The following is an 11,792-nucleotide window of genomic DNA, read 5'->3' as shown; positions in this document are numbered from 1 at the left end:
GGAAGGTAACGACATAGAACCTCATCTCGGAGCTGTATAGCGGAGTGAGAGGTTCTTTATGGAGCTAATCTCCATCCAACAACAGCATACAGCGAGCATAGGAGTAGTCTGACCCAGAACTTTAACCACCGGTTGCGGTTAGAGTTACATACAGTCAAATGAGTCAATAGTTTGAATTTAAAGTAGCACTTAAGACATTTTCTTTTCTTGTATAGCCAAAAGTAGTTCCCGTGTAGTGAACTCCTGTTGACCTGGACCACAAATCACAATGACATTAAAGTCATTCTAAAATAAAATCACAGCAAACTAGAATTTGAAATACCTGTTGTGAAACAAACTACTCCTACGCTATTGTTGGATGGAAATCAGTGACGCAGACGCGAACCAGTGTTGCCATGTGTGCTTATAAGCAACTTTGGGCTTGTTCTTCTGTAAAGTTGATTGTAAATATGGTAGTTGCAGTTGTTTGGGCTCGCTTGTTTCTAAAGTGTAGTTGCTTATTTGGGCTTGTTTCCTAATGTTGTTGTTTAAACCAGCGGTTCTCAAACATTTTCTTGTCAAGGACTCCAAAATTGTATGTATTTGTCTGCGGACTGAGAATATTTTGTGCCAGGGACCTGTGTATAAGATTTGTGTTTTGAAAATGTTCCAAATTGTTCAATTTCTTCCCCAAGATTCTTTTGAAAATAGCCAATGAATATAGGTTTAAAGTGCTCATGTGACCTTCTTTTGGGCTTGCTTCCTTAGACCTGGTTGCTTATTTCTCTCACAACATCTGGAAACACTGACGCGAACCAGTGCAAATCGTACCGGTTTCGTGGAATGACTCAATGATGTTGTGGGGACTGCGTTTGCCCCAACTGCCACAGTGCACTAACATAGCTCGCGTCGCCAGGCTCTCTCCCCGCCCCCTTGCGCTTAAACTACATGCAAAAAGGCTGTTCGCAGCCGATACAGACCCTTTTGTAACAGACAGACACGGTAACATCCGGCGATACTGTAGGAACATTTGTAAATATGGAAGAAATTTGTGTTTTCTGCACGATAGCGAGCGATCAAGACAAAGACACTGAAATCATTCTACAGGTAGGCTACCGCAAGGGAAGACTACTGTTCATAATATATGGTAGTTCAAGTTCCTTGAACTGTTCAAGGCAGTATTATTTTGTATAATCAATATTTGGATGCTGATTAAGTTAATTGTAGAAACTATCCAAATTGCAAATTATTTTCTTCCAGTTTGCCATTTAGTCCCCTATGATGATGATGAAATGAGCTATTGTGAACGAGAAAGAAGTTCTGTCTTGACTTAAAAGTTAAATTAAAAGTGAACTGCCAGTAAATTCTTATAGAAGAATATAGCAATTTACACAGGCGCACTGCTGGCCTTTATCTAACTAATGGTTGATTGACTATAATTGAATATACCTACCTAAACACACACACACACACACACACACACACACACACACACACACACACACCTCATCAGTGGAGAAAGTAAGTACATTTACCCAAGTACTGTACTTATAAGTGCAATTTTGAGGTATTTACTGGAGTATTTCCAATTTTCAGTACTTTTACTTCTACTCCACATCACAGAGGCAAATGTTCTACTTTTACTCCACTACAATTATTTGAAAAATGTAGTTACTAGTTACTTTGTAGATTTTTGGGCGGTGAAACCGCCCCTATATGTGAGGTTTGGATATTTGCACCCCCAATCCTGCGCTGTGATTGGCCACCAGTGTACCCCCCTAACCCTGCACCGTGATTGGCCAATCACAGTCTATTCAGGACTGTGATTGGCTAGTGAAACATGACACATGTGCATAGCCCTATAAATAGGACTATGCACTTTAAAAAAACACATTTATATATTTTTTTAAGTGAATCACACATTGTTGACTCCATTCAGTATTGTGATTAGCTAGCAAGACACCGCCCACTTCACACTGGGTGTGATTTTTATTATTATTACAAACATACATTAGCCACTTCATCCCTATATATATTCTGGCTATTTGAAAATAGCAGATCTACAAGCTCAGATGCGACGCATTGTGAGCTTGAAGATCTGCAATTTTCAAAACCACTTCAGCCCTATTCATTTCGGCCATTTAAAAATGGCCGATCTACAAGCTCACAATGCGTCTCGATGCCACACATTGTGAGCTTGTAGATCTGCAATTTTTTATACATTTGAAAACTGGGATATTCTGCATAATGAGTACTTTCTACTTTTGGTACTTTAAGTCCATTTTGATACCAATACTTTTGTACTTTTAGTCAAGTAAATTTTGAATTCCGGACTTTTACTTGTACGTAACAGAGTATTTCTACATTGCAGTATTGATACTTTTACTTTAGTAAAAAATGCGAGTACTGTTTCCACCACTTCCTCATTCCCATTAGAATGATAAGCTGCTCTGCTTCCGGGATATCGACCCTGCTGCCCCCCACCACTACCTGGTTATACCTAGAGAACACATACTCAGCTGCTTGTCACTTGACAAAGAACATGTTGGGCTGGGTGAGTATGTCATCAAAACAGAAGTCACCACTGTTGGAAAGCAATATATTTTTTACGTAATTATTTATTAGTAATTTATGCATTAATGCAACAGTTGAAAGGATGGCGGATATGGGGAAATGTGCATTACGTGAGCAAGGGATCACCGATCTGAAGGATATAAGGTACCCGTATAAGCACCCTGATGACTCAAACATTTTTAGTTGCATTCACCATAACTGTGACATTCAGCATTTTGATTCTGGCTCATCATGGCACTAGTGTTGATTTTGACAGCACATTTTGATTCAGTTTTAAGTCATAGTCTTTTGAATCAAATTCCATTTAGTTTTAGTCATATTTTAGCCATCTGAATTGTTTTACTGTTAGTCTAGTTTTAGTCGACTAAATATCGTAACAATTGATGGCGCCGTAATGGCTGATTTTACACTTGGTTGTAGCTGAAAATAGCCGAGCTGCGACCCGTTGTGAGCCTGTAGATCTGCTATTTTCAGAGAGCAACATCTGAGCGCAACCAAGCATAAAATGACTTGTCTTAGTTCTACTGCTTCTCTTCTCCACTAGTCCCTCGCTAACATTTTAGTTTAGTTTTTATTTGTTGACGAAATATATTTAGTCTGTTTTTTTTTGTGCCAGTTTTAGTCATCATAGATTAGTTTTTATTTAGTTTATTTAGTTTTCATCAGTGAAAAAAGGTAGTCGACGAACATTTTTCGTCATAGTTGTATAGTCGATGAAATGAACACTGCATGGCACACCCCATTCTGAATATCATCCAGTAATATCTCTGTTATATTTATTGTCTCTCTGTGCTTTTTGATAACTAGCTGTTGTGACAATGTCATCAATGTATCAACAGGCTGGGCTTCCACCAACCCCCATACACATCAGTAGATCACCTCCACCTCCATGTGCTTGCCCCAGGTTGTTGACTAATGAATTGTGAGATCTGTGTTTCATATTTTCTTTTGTGTATTGTCCTTCTGTGTACAGAGAGAGACACACACACACACACACACACACACACACACACACACACACACACACACACACACACACACACACAATATTATGTTTCTGAATTAATAGTGAATTATGCCTCTGTCTCTACAGGAACAGTACCTACTGAAGTGGCTTAAGGATAGTCCATCCAGAAATTCAATCAAATATGCATTCGGGGTGCACCAAACAACTCAGAAGAATGTGTTGAACGCAGGGGAGGATTATCCAACGGACCGAGTGGGCCAAGGCCCATGGGCCCCTGAGCTAGGGGGGCCCCTGAGCTTGAGCCTTTTTTTTTATTTTTATTTTTTATAATTATATATATTTTTTTTTAAATAAATATATGACATCGAACTGTTTGGTGCTACTATATGTTTATGAATTGAATACCAAGGACCTCAATGGAAACAACTGTACTTGTGCTGTTTTTTACATTTCTGCCTAATAAAATATTCAATCAATCAATCCGCATGACCGTCACTGTTATTAACTTTGCAGGGGCCCCTGCAAAGCCCATATGTACACATATATATATGTATATATGTACACACACACATATATATATATATATATATATATATATATATATATATATATATATATATATATATATATATATATATATATATATATATAGTTTTTTTTTGTATTTTTTTATTAAATTCTTTCAAGAAATAGAAAGCTTGTTGTGTGAGCTACAAATGAAATGTAGCCTACACTACTACACGACTACAATTGATTGATACTGATAGATAGGGGGAGCTCTAGGTGAGTTGGGGTGTCTCAGGTGAGGTTACCGGTCACGAGGTCAAACAACAAACAACAACACATGAGCAACAACAACACAACTACACAAAAAATGGAGCGCAGCAAGGGTTTGAGTGGAGCAGCGAAAAGAAAGCTGAGAAAAGAAAAACAATCGAGCATATAAGGTAAGACTATTTCATGATTAATTTAGGCTTTCCCAAGTTTTCTGTGTGGCACCATAACTTGCTGTAATTGTTTGAGTTACAGCAAGTTATGGCCTATTGGATGCCATAATTTGAACACTTAATTTGCACTATATAATATATATATATTAAATGAGTGGGGCTTGCTGTGTATTGTAATATTGTAATTCAGCACCATGGAAAGCACTGTTTGCAGGTGCGTGCAAGCAAAAAAGGAAAAAGCCTTAAATGCTAGAGAGACAGACAGATAGACAGACAGAGTCAGACACACAGAACCTTGAAGTCTTGGAAATTAATTCTCGGTAAATCCAGGCACCAAAACAGAATGGACACTTAAATCTGGATGGGTACCAAAACAGAGTGGGCACCTGAAAAGTCTTGACGAGCACCGTCTGGGAATACTTTGTACAAGAAGTCTTAAACAATAAGCTTCACCCTTAACACACCCTTAAGTAGTATATTTGTGATAGTAGGCTGTTGTGTTAATGTGGCTGTTGCCTTTTAAAATTCAGGTCCGAGTCCATGACCACCAGGTTTTTGGCTTGGGTTGTGGTTTTTAACATTACTTTAAGGCGGCACCCTAGCGCCCTCTGTTGACCAGCCGCCACCGAGTCTTACATTATTAATTATTAATCAGAGTTCCCAGACTTCTCAGGTGCCTACTCGTCTGGTGGTAACAGATGTTGTGCTACTGTATAGTCAGTATATGTTTTTTTTTATTCAGTATTTACAATTTTCAATACTTTTACTTCTACTCCACTACATCTCAGAGGAAAATTTTACTCCACCACAATTATATGAGAACGTTAGTTTGTAACTTTGTAGATTTTGATTATTATTGCAAAACACACTAAACCACTTCAGTCAATTTTGGTCATTTGAAATTAGCAGATCTATAACTCACATCGGCTAGATGTAGATCCGGCTATTTTCAAAATATTTCTAATACATTTTGAACTTGTGAAATGGGACATTCTGCACGTTGAGTATGTTTTACTTTTGGTACTTTAGCTAAGTATATTTTGATGCCACTTTTACTCAAGTACATTTTGAATACCGTACTTTCACAGAGCATTTCTACACTGCATGATACTTTTACTTAAAGGGATACTTCACTTTCGGGCCGGGGACACATTTAAAAAAAATATTAAAAATAAATGAAAAAAGTTATGGAAAATTCATGGCCCCCTCACACATTAGTAGGACACTGCGTGTCGTGAGGGGGCCATGAATTTTCCATAACTTTTTTCATTTATTTTTAATATTTTTTTTAAATGTGTCCCCCGGCGGAAAGTGAAGTATCCCTTTAAGTAAAGAATTTGAGTGCTTTTCCCACCACTGTTATTTGCAAACTGTTTAATAAGCCTGGTGAGTGCAGGTGACCATAGTGACGCAAGGTTACGCCCACATACAGCTCTGTAATGTTACTGTAACTGTGTACGCCCAGTTCTTCAGACAGTCCAGTTGGGCCACAGCACAGGGCCATTAATGTACTAATGTAGGCCACTCTGACTTAGCCAACATCGGAAAACAAAAAATAATGGATCCTCAGGACATCTGCTCCCAATCCAGAGAGAATGGATGTCTATTCTGTGACATTGTCAACAAGCAGACGGATACGGAAATACTATTGAGTGTAAGCAGCAGTTTTCATTCAATAGTATTTGTTCTTGGAAAACGCCTCCTCCTGGTCCTGGAACATGTGATCATCTCTCTCTCTCTCTCTCTCTCTCTCTCTCTCTCTCTCTCTCTCTCTCTCTCTCTCTCTCTCTCTCTCTCTCTCTCTCTCTCTCTCTCTCTCTCTCTCTCTCTCTCTCTCTCTCTCTCTCTCTCTCTCTCTCTGCCTCTGTCTCTCTTTCACAGGATGATGAGCTGGTTTGTTTTGTTGACTCTAAACCAGGTGCTATGCACCATTACCTTGTTGTTCCGAGGACGCATTTAGGAAATTGCAAAACGCTCCAAAAGGACCACATACCTCTAGGTATTAGCCTATTCCGCACTGGCACCCCCACCCCCCCTGTTTTATTTATTATTTAATTAATGCTGACTCAGACATATGCATTGGTGTAAAGTAACTAAGTACATTTACTCAAGTATACTTGAGTACAATTTTGAGGTATTTTTACTTTTGGAGTATTTAAAAAATGTTGTACTTTTACTTTTACTTCACTACAATTATTTAAAAACTTTAGTTACTTTGTAGATTTGGATTATTATTACAAAACATGAACCACTTCACTTCAAACTACATTTCGGTCATTTGAAAATAGCCGATCTACAAGCTCACAATGGCGACGCATTGTGAGCTTGTAGATCTGCTATTTTCAAAAGATTTTTTATACATTTCATACATTGTGAAACTTGTGAAATGAGACATCCTGCATAATGAGTACTTTCTAATTTTGCTATTTTAAGTACATTTTGATACCAATACTTTTGTACTTTTACTCAAGTACATTTTTAATTCCAGACTTTTACTTGTAACAGAGTATTTCTACATTGCAGTATTGATACTTTTACTTAAGTAAAAAAAAATAGTACTTTTTCCACCACTGCTCAGACATACAGTATGATGGATGTGATGTACTTTTTGATAGTGGAGCGAATGCAGGAAATGGGAAGGCATATACTGGAGAAGAACAAAATCCGTGACCTAGGTGACGTCAGGTAATTATAATGATTAGTAGGTCTATTATTATTATTGTTGTTATTCTAATCAAGACAACACCACTTGACTTGAAAGTCACGTGGACAACATTACCTGTCTTTAATGGTCTTCACTCGTATAGTGAGAGTAACAGAAAATCATTACTCAACATTTTTTTAAACATTCTGTTAGTCTATAGTATTCATCAGCTATTTAACTTTTATTTCATACTCACTCATGTGTAGTTAGAGAACATTTTGGGCAACTTGTGAATATTGTGTTACTGCAGGTTGGGGTTTCATCTGCCTCCCTTCTCCTCCGTTCCACATCTACATCTCCACATCCTGGCACCAGCCAGTCATATGAGTTCCAGATCCCTCAGCCGCTATGGGCCACAGTCGTGTTGGTTCATCACTGTGAGTGACATCTTGGATAACTTGATATAACTTGATATAAGCCACACTTCTGTTTCTGTAAGTTACTGGTAAATGACTCACCTTTTGTTTTTACATTAACCTTATTATTATATATGATGTTATGATTATTATGTACATGCCATTTATAATACTAATAACATGATAATAACATGGTGAATTCTGTATGAACTCATTGCAGTGATTTATTACAGGTGGACAACGTGCTGCATCAGCTCAGGACCCGTGGCATAGTCAAATAAGGATTAAAGATTCAAGTACTTTATTTGTTACATGCTCATACAATGTGTGTACACTTACAGTAAATAATGTACACCATATACAGTCAAATGTAATACAAGTAAGGTAATAAAAAAACATAAGTGGATATATGTTGCACTCAAAATGAAAGTATAGCCTACAGCATGGGTTTTCAACAGGGGGTCCAGGACCCCTAGGGGGTCCTCAGAGTGACTACAGGGGGGCCAACAAATATGTGTGTGATAGGAAAGAAACTAAAATAATAATTAATAATGAATTAATAAGTTATTAACCACTTGAACCCTGGCATCCCTATTCCGTGTCAGATTTTGGAAGGTGAATTCCCTGCAGTCTGAACCAATATTCATGCCACCTGCTACCTCCTGAAATAGCATTTTGACAGGTAAAGGTTCAAGGTAATAAGAATTGGGGGTATTTTGTTTTGGTGTGTGCCAGTATGGACAAAAAAAAACACCTACAGTAAATTAAACCTTAATTAATCACTTCTTAAACCCTATAGTGTACTTAGCTGACCGGAGTCCCCTATCGGTCTATTAGGCCCCTCCTTTTCTCCCTCTACACCAAATCTCTTCCCCAGAATAGCCAATCTACTAGCTCACAATGTGCCATGTAACGTGAGCTAGTAGATCTTCTATTTTCTCTGAATGTTCGCCCCAGTCTTTTTCAGTTGATTGTCAACCGCATCCTTTTTAGGGCATATTGTTTGCCTCTCAAGGCCAATGAAATGTCATGTCATGGGGCTATAAAACAAGGATCTATGTTAATACATAATTATGAAACACTTGAAAATTACTTTTAAAGTTTCTGCAACATGACTTAATAAAGCTATTTATTTAGACACTTTAATGTCTGTATTTATCACAGTAATTACACTAATTATTATTATTTATTTATTAGAAATAATGAACATACACTTAATTTGTATGGGTTTAACATGCTTTACAGGTAAAGATCACAGCAATTGTCTAATTGCTTGTTTAACCAGTTGTTTAATAGGCATTTGTAGGCTATGGAGCAACTATTAGAATCATAAACCCATAAACTGTTTCTTTTTAATTGTTGTATTGTTAAAGTTAAGGTTAAGTTAAGGTAAGGTTAAGGTTAACGCTATTAAAGATAAACTGATGGTGACCTATTCTTTTTAACTATGATAGTGACACCTTGGCTTTCTTTCTGAAAACCACGTGGTGGCGCCAAAGGTCCAATATTTTACATTAAAACAATGTCGTCATAATTGTGCGCCGGTAGTAGCCACAGCGGGAGATTAAAAATAAAAAAGCAAAACAAAAGTTGACTTCGCGCTGTTCTATTTTTGTTAAAACAATGATAAATATAAAGCCTAAGGTACCCAAGAGTTCACTGAAATCTCGTATTAAATTTAAAACGAGGGATAACATTAATTTGAGGCCAGATTCGCTTTTAATGGTAAAGTTAACGTTTTTTTTTTTGAATGTTGGTATATTACAATCTAAAAGGAGATTATTACCTCAGTGAACTGTGTGGTCGCTAACGTCCTACTCTTTCCCCAGGCTGAGCTGGTAATGCTGCTGTTTTTTAAAAGCATTACAGAAGAAGCGAGAACCATGGCTTTTGAAGAGAGAACAGCAACGATCAGAGCACATCACGTCAAAGCTGCGTCCAAGGTAACTTATGAAAAAATGCTGCCTGTCACTGTAACGTTATGTTGTCTTTAATGCAGGGGTCTTCAACAGGTGGTCCGGGATCCCTAGGGGGTCCCCAGAGTTACTACAGGGGTCCTCCAAATCTTTGTTAGGAATTTTACTTGATAGTAAAACTTTTTTGACATTAACCACTTGAACCATGGCATCTCTGTTCTGGGAGAAACATCAGCCGAAAATAGCTTGTAGATCTATAGCATGTATTTTCGGCGAAGAGGTTTGGTTTAGAGGGGAAAGGGTCAAGTTTACAAAGTATTGCGGGTTTTAAGTGGTGTCTGAAAACACTAATTTAACATGAATCCAATATGTAGTGGGGGATTCCTGCTTCATCTCTCTCTCAGCTAAGGGGTCCTTGAAAACGTTGAATGAAGACCCCTGGTCTAATGTGTTTCCCTCATGATTGGTGAAATCAGACAAGTATAGGACTAGGAGGCTTCTGCGAGAACATGAGCTGTATAGAAGTGGTTCTCAAACTTTTTCATGTGGGCCCCCAAATTAATATGTATTTGTTATAGTTAAGTTTTAAAGTGGTTTCACTGATCTTGATGCTAAATTAAGTATTAGCAGGCCCTGCGGCCTACTGTTCTAGCACTAGCTACATAATGGCCTATATGACATAATGGCCTTTATTAAAACATGTAGCCTATGTAAATAAAGGATGCAGTACTTGTATTGCAGAACTAATATTTTACACGTAAAGCTCATACATTACTTGAGTACTTAAGTCTTTATTTAAATAAAGTAATCCATTCAAGAGCCAAAATAGCACCCTTATATTTCAGTAATCTCTTAATGCTGCCAGAGTCATATAGTCGGAATAACATTTCTGGATCGAGACTGATGTCAAGTACTACAGCCCTAGGTAGGCTATGCAATATTTCTAATAATGTGGCACCTCTGGATGGGATGCCTTGATTGGGGATTTAGTAAAAACATCTTCATTGTGGACTCACTGGATACAGAATTGTTTAAGGTTCTACTTATTTCTTTTAGCGTATTTCTATAAAATAATAATACCTCAGATGTGCGGTCACACCAATCTATAATTCTGCCTATGCGGGCAGATTCTACCAATGCTTTTCAATGGGAACGGACAACATAGCGTTCTATCGCAGAAATCCTTGAATGGTAATAAACTGCTCCCTTCCCATTGAAAAGCATTGGCAGAATCCGCCCGCATAGGCAGAATCAAAGTTCGTGTGACCTCACCCTTATATAGCAAAAGTACTCAATCGCTTTACATAAGGTGGGGGAAAAAAGAAGAAACAACTTTATTTGGAAAAAAATATAACAAATTAATTGGTAAACAATATTGTATGGCATTATTTTTGTGCTTTTCTTTCATCTGTAGAAAATCTTGAAAAAAGCTAAAGGATAATGGGAGACGTACATCTTTATCTTCGTGAATATCAGAGCGGGTGGAGGGCAATGGAACCTGCACACTGTAGCAGCAGCTGCATTCGCCGAAGCTCTTCATGAATATCACCATTATGAACAGCAATCCAAGCTGAATTTAAGCTTATTCATCTGTATTTGCTTTATATAGGTGGTAGTATTATGTACCTATTGTATGGGTAAATGGAACACTCGTCCCAAAACACACTCGCCCCCATTTTTGTCTTGGCCCGCTCGCCCCAGCTGTTCTTGTACTCTTCTATTCATTTTACTGAGGCTAAGGTTAGTTTTAGGCATAGTTTTACTGAGGTTACGTTTAGGAATAAGTTTAGGTATAGTTTTACTGAGTTACGTTTAGGATTACCTGGTGGCGACTGTTCCGAGGTCGCCGGACTTCGCGCGGGGCGAGCATGTTTTGGGGCGAGCGTTCTTGTAATCATTGTATGCCTCATGCCATTCTCATTTATTAACATGTCTACTTACGTTAGGGTTATTACAATAATACAGTTTTCTTGTATATTTTCTTTTATTGTAATAATACAGTGGCATTTCTTCTATGGTCTATTGTGCCACAGATTTCATATTTGATATGATATTTGTAATGTAATTTGTTTGCATTTTCCCCCTTGAATGTTTGATGTTGAGGGTGGGGCAATGAGGTGTTCATAAATGTATGTATGTATGTATGACTGTTTTTCTGCTGTAAAGTGTAAACCACCCCCTTAAACATCATTTTAAAAATATAAGTGGGAGAGATACAATGTGTACAAAAAACAATGAAATATGAGCAACAAGACATGAGAGTAAAAAAAAAAGAAGCCCATCTTCATTTGAAATTGAGAAATCAACCCCCCCCTCTCCCATTTTTCTGTATTCTGTGTTTTCAAAGTG

General features: G+C 37.7%; 1 protein-coding gene across 1 annotated transcript; it reads left to right on the top strand.

Moving 5' to 3' along the window:
• Positions 1-961: 961 nt before the first annotated feature.
• LOC308102883 (adenosine 5'-monophosphoramidase HINT3-like) lies at positions 962-7,938 on the top strand. Its single transcript, XM_080452738.1, has 9 exons — positions 962-1,086; positions 2,416-2,533; positions 2,628-2,697; positions 3,393-3,457; positions 5,988-6,121; positions 6,349-6,466; positions 7,083-7,152; positions 7,422-7,548; positions 7,761-7,938. The coding sequence occupies exons 1-9, from the start codon at positions 1,018-1,020 to the stop codon at positions 7,806-7,808; spliced, it is 819 nt and encodes a 272-aa protein (XP_080308864.1). The 5' UTR covers positions 962-1,017; the 3' UTR covers positions 7,809-7,938.
• Positions 7,939-11,792: the final 3,854 nt, after the last annotated feature.

Source organism: Gymnoscopelus braueri (genome assembly GCF_963280865.1).
Source record: "Gymnoscopelus braueri genome assembly, chromosome: 16".
Classification (NCBI taxonomy): Eukaryota; Metazoa; Chordata; class Actinopteri; order Myctophiformes; family Myctophidae; genus Gymnoscopelus; species Gymnoscopelus braueri.
The sequence above is the reverse complement of the archived record's forward strand: the minus strand, read 5'-3'. Positions and strand labels throughout refer to the sequence as shown.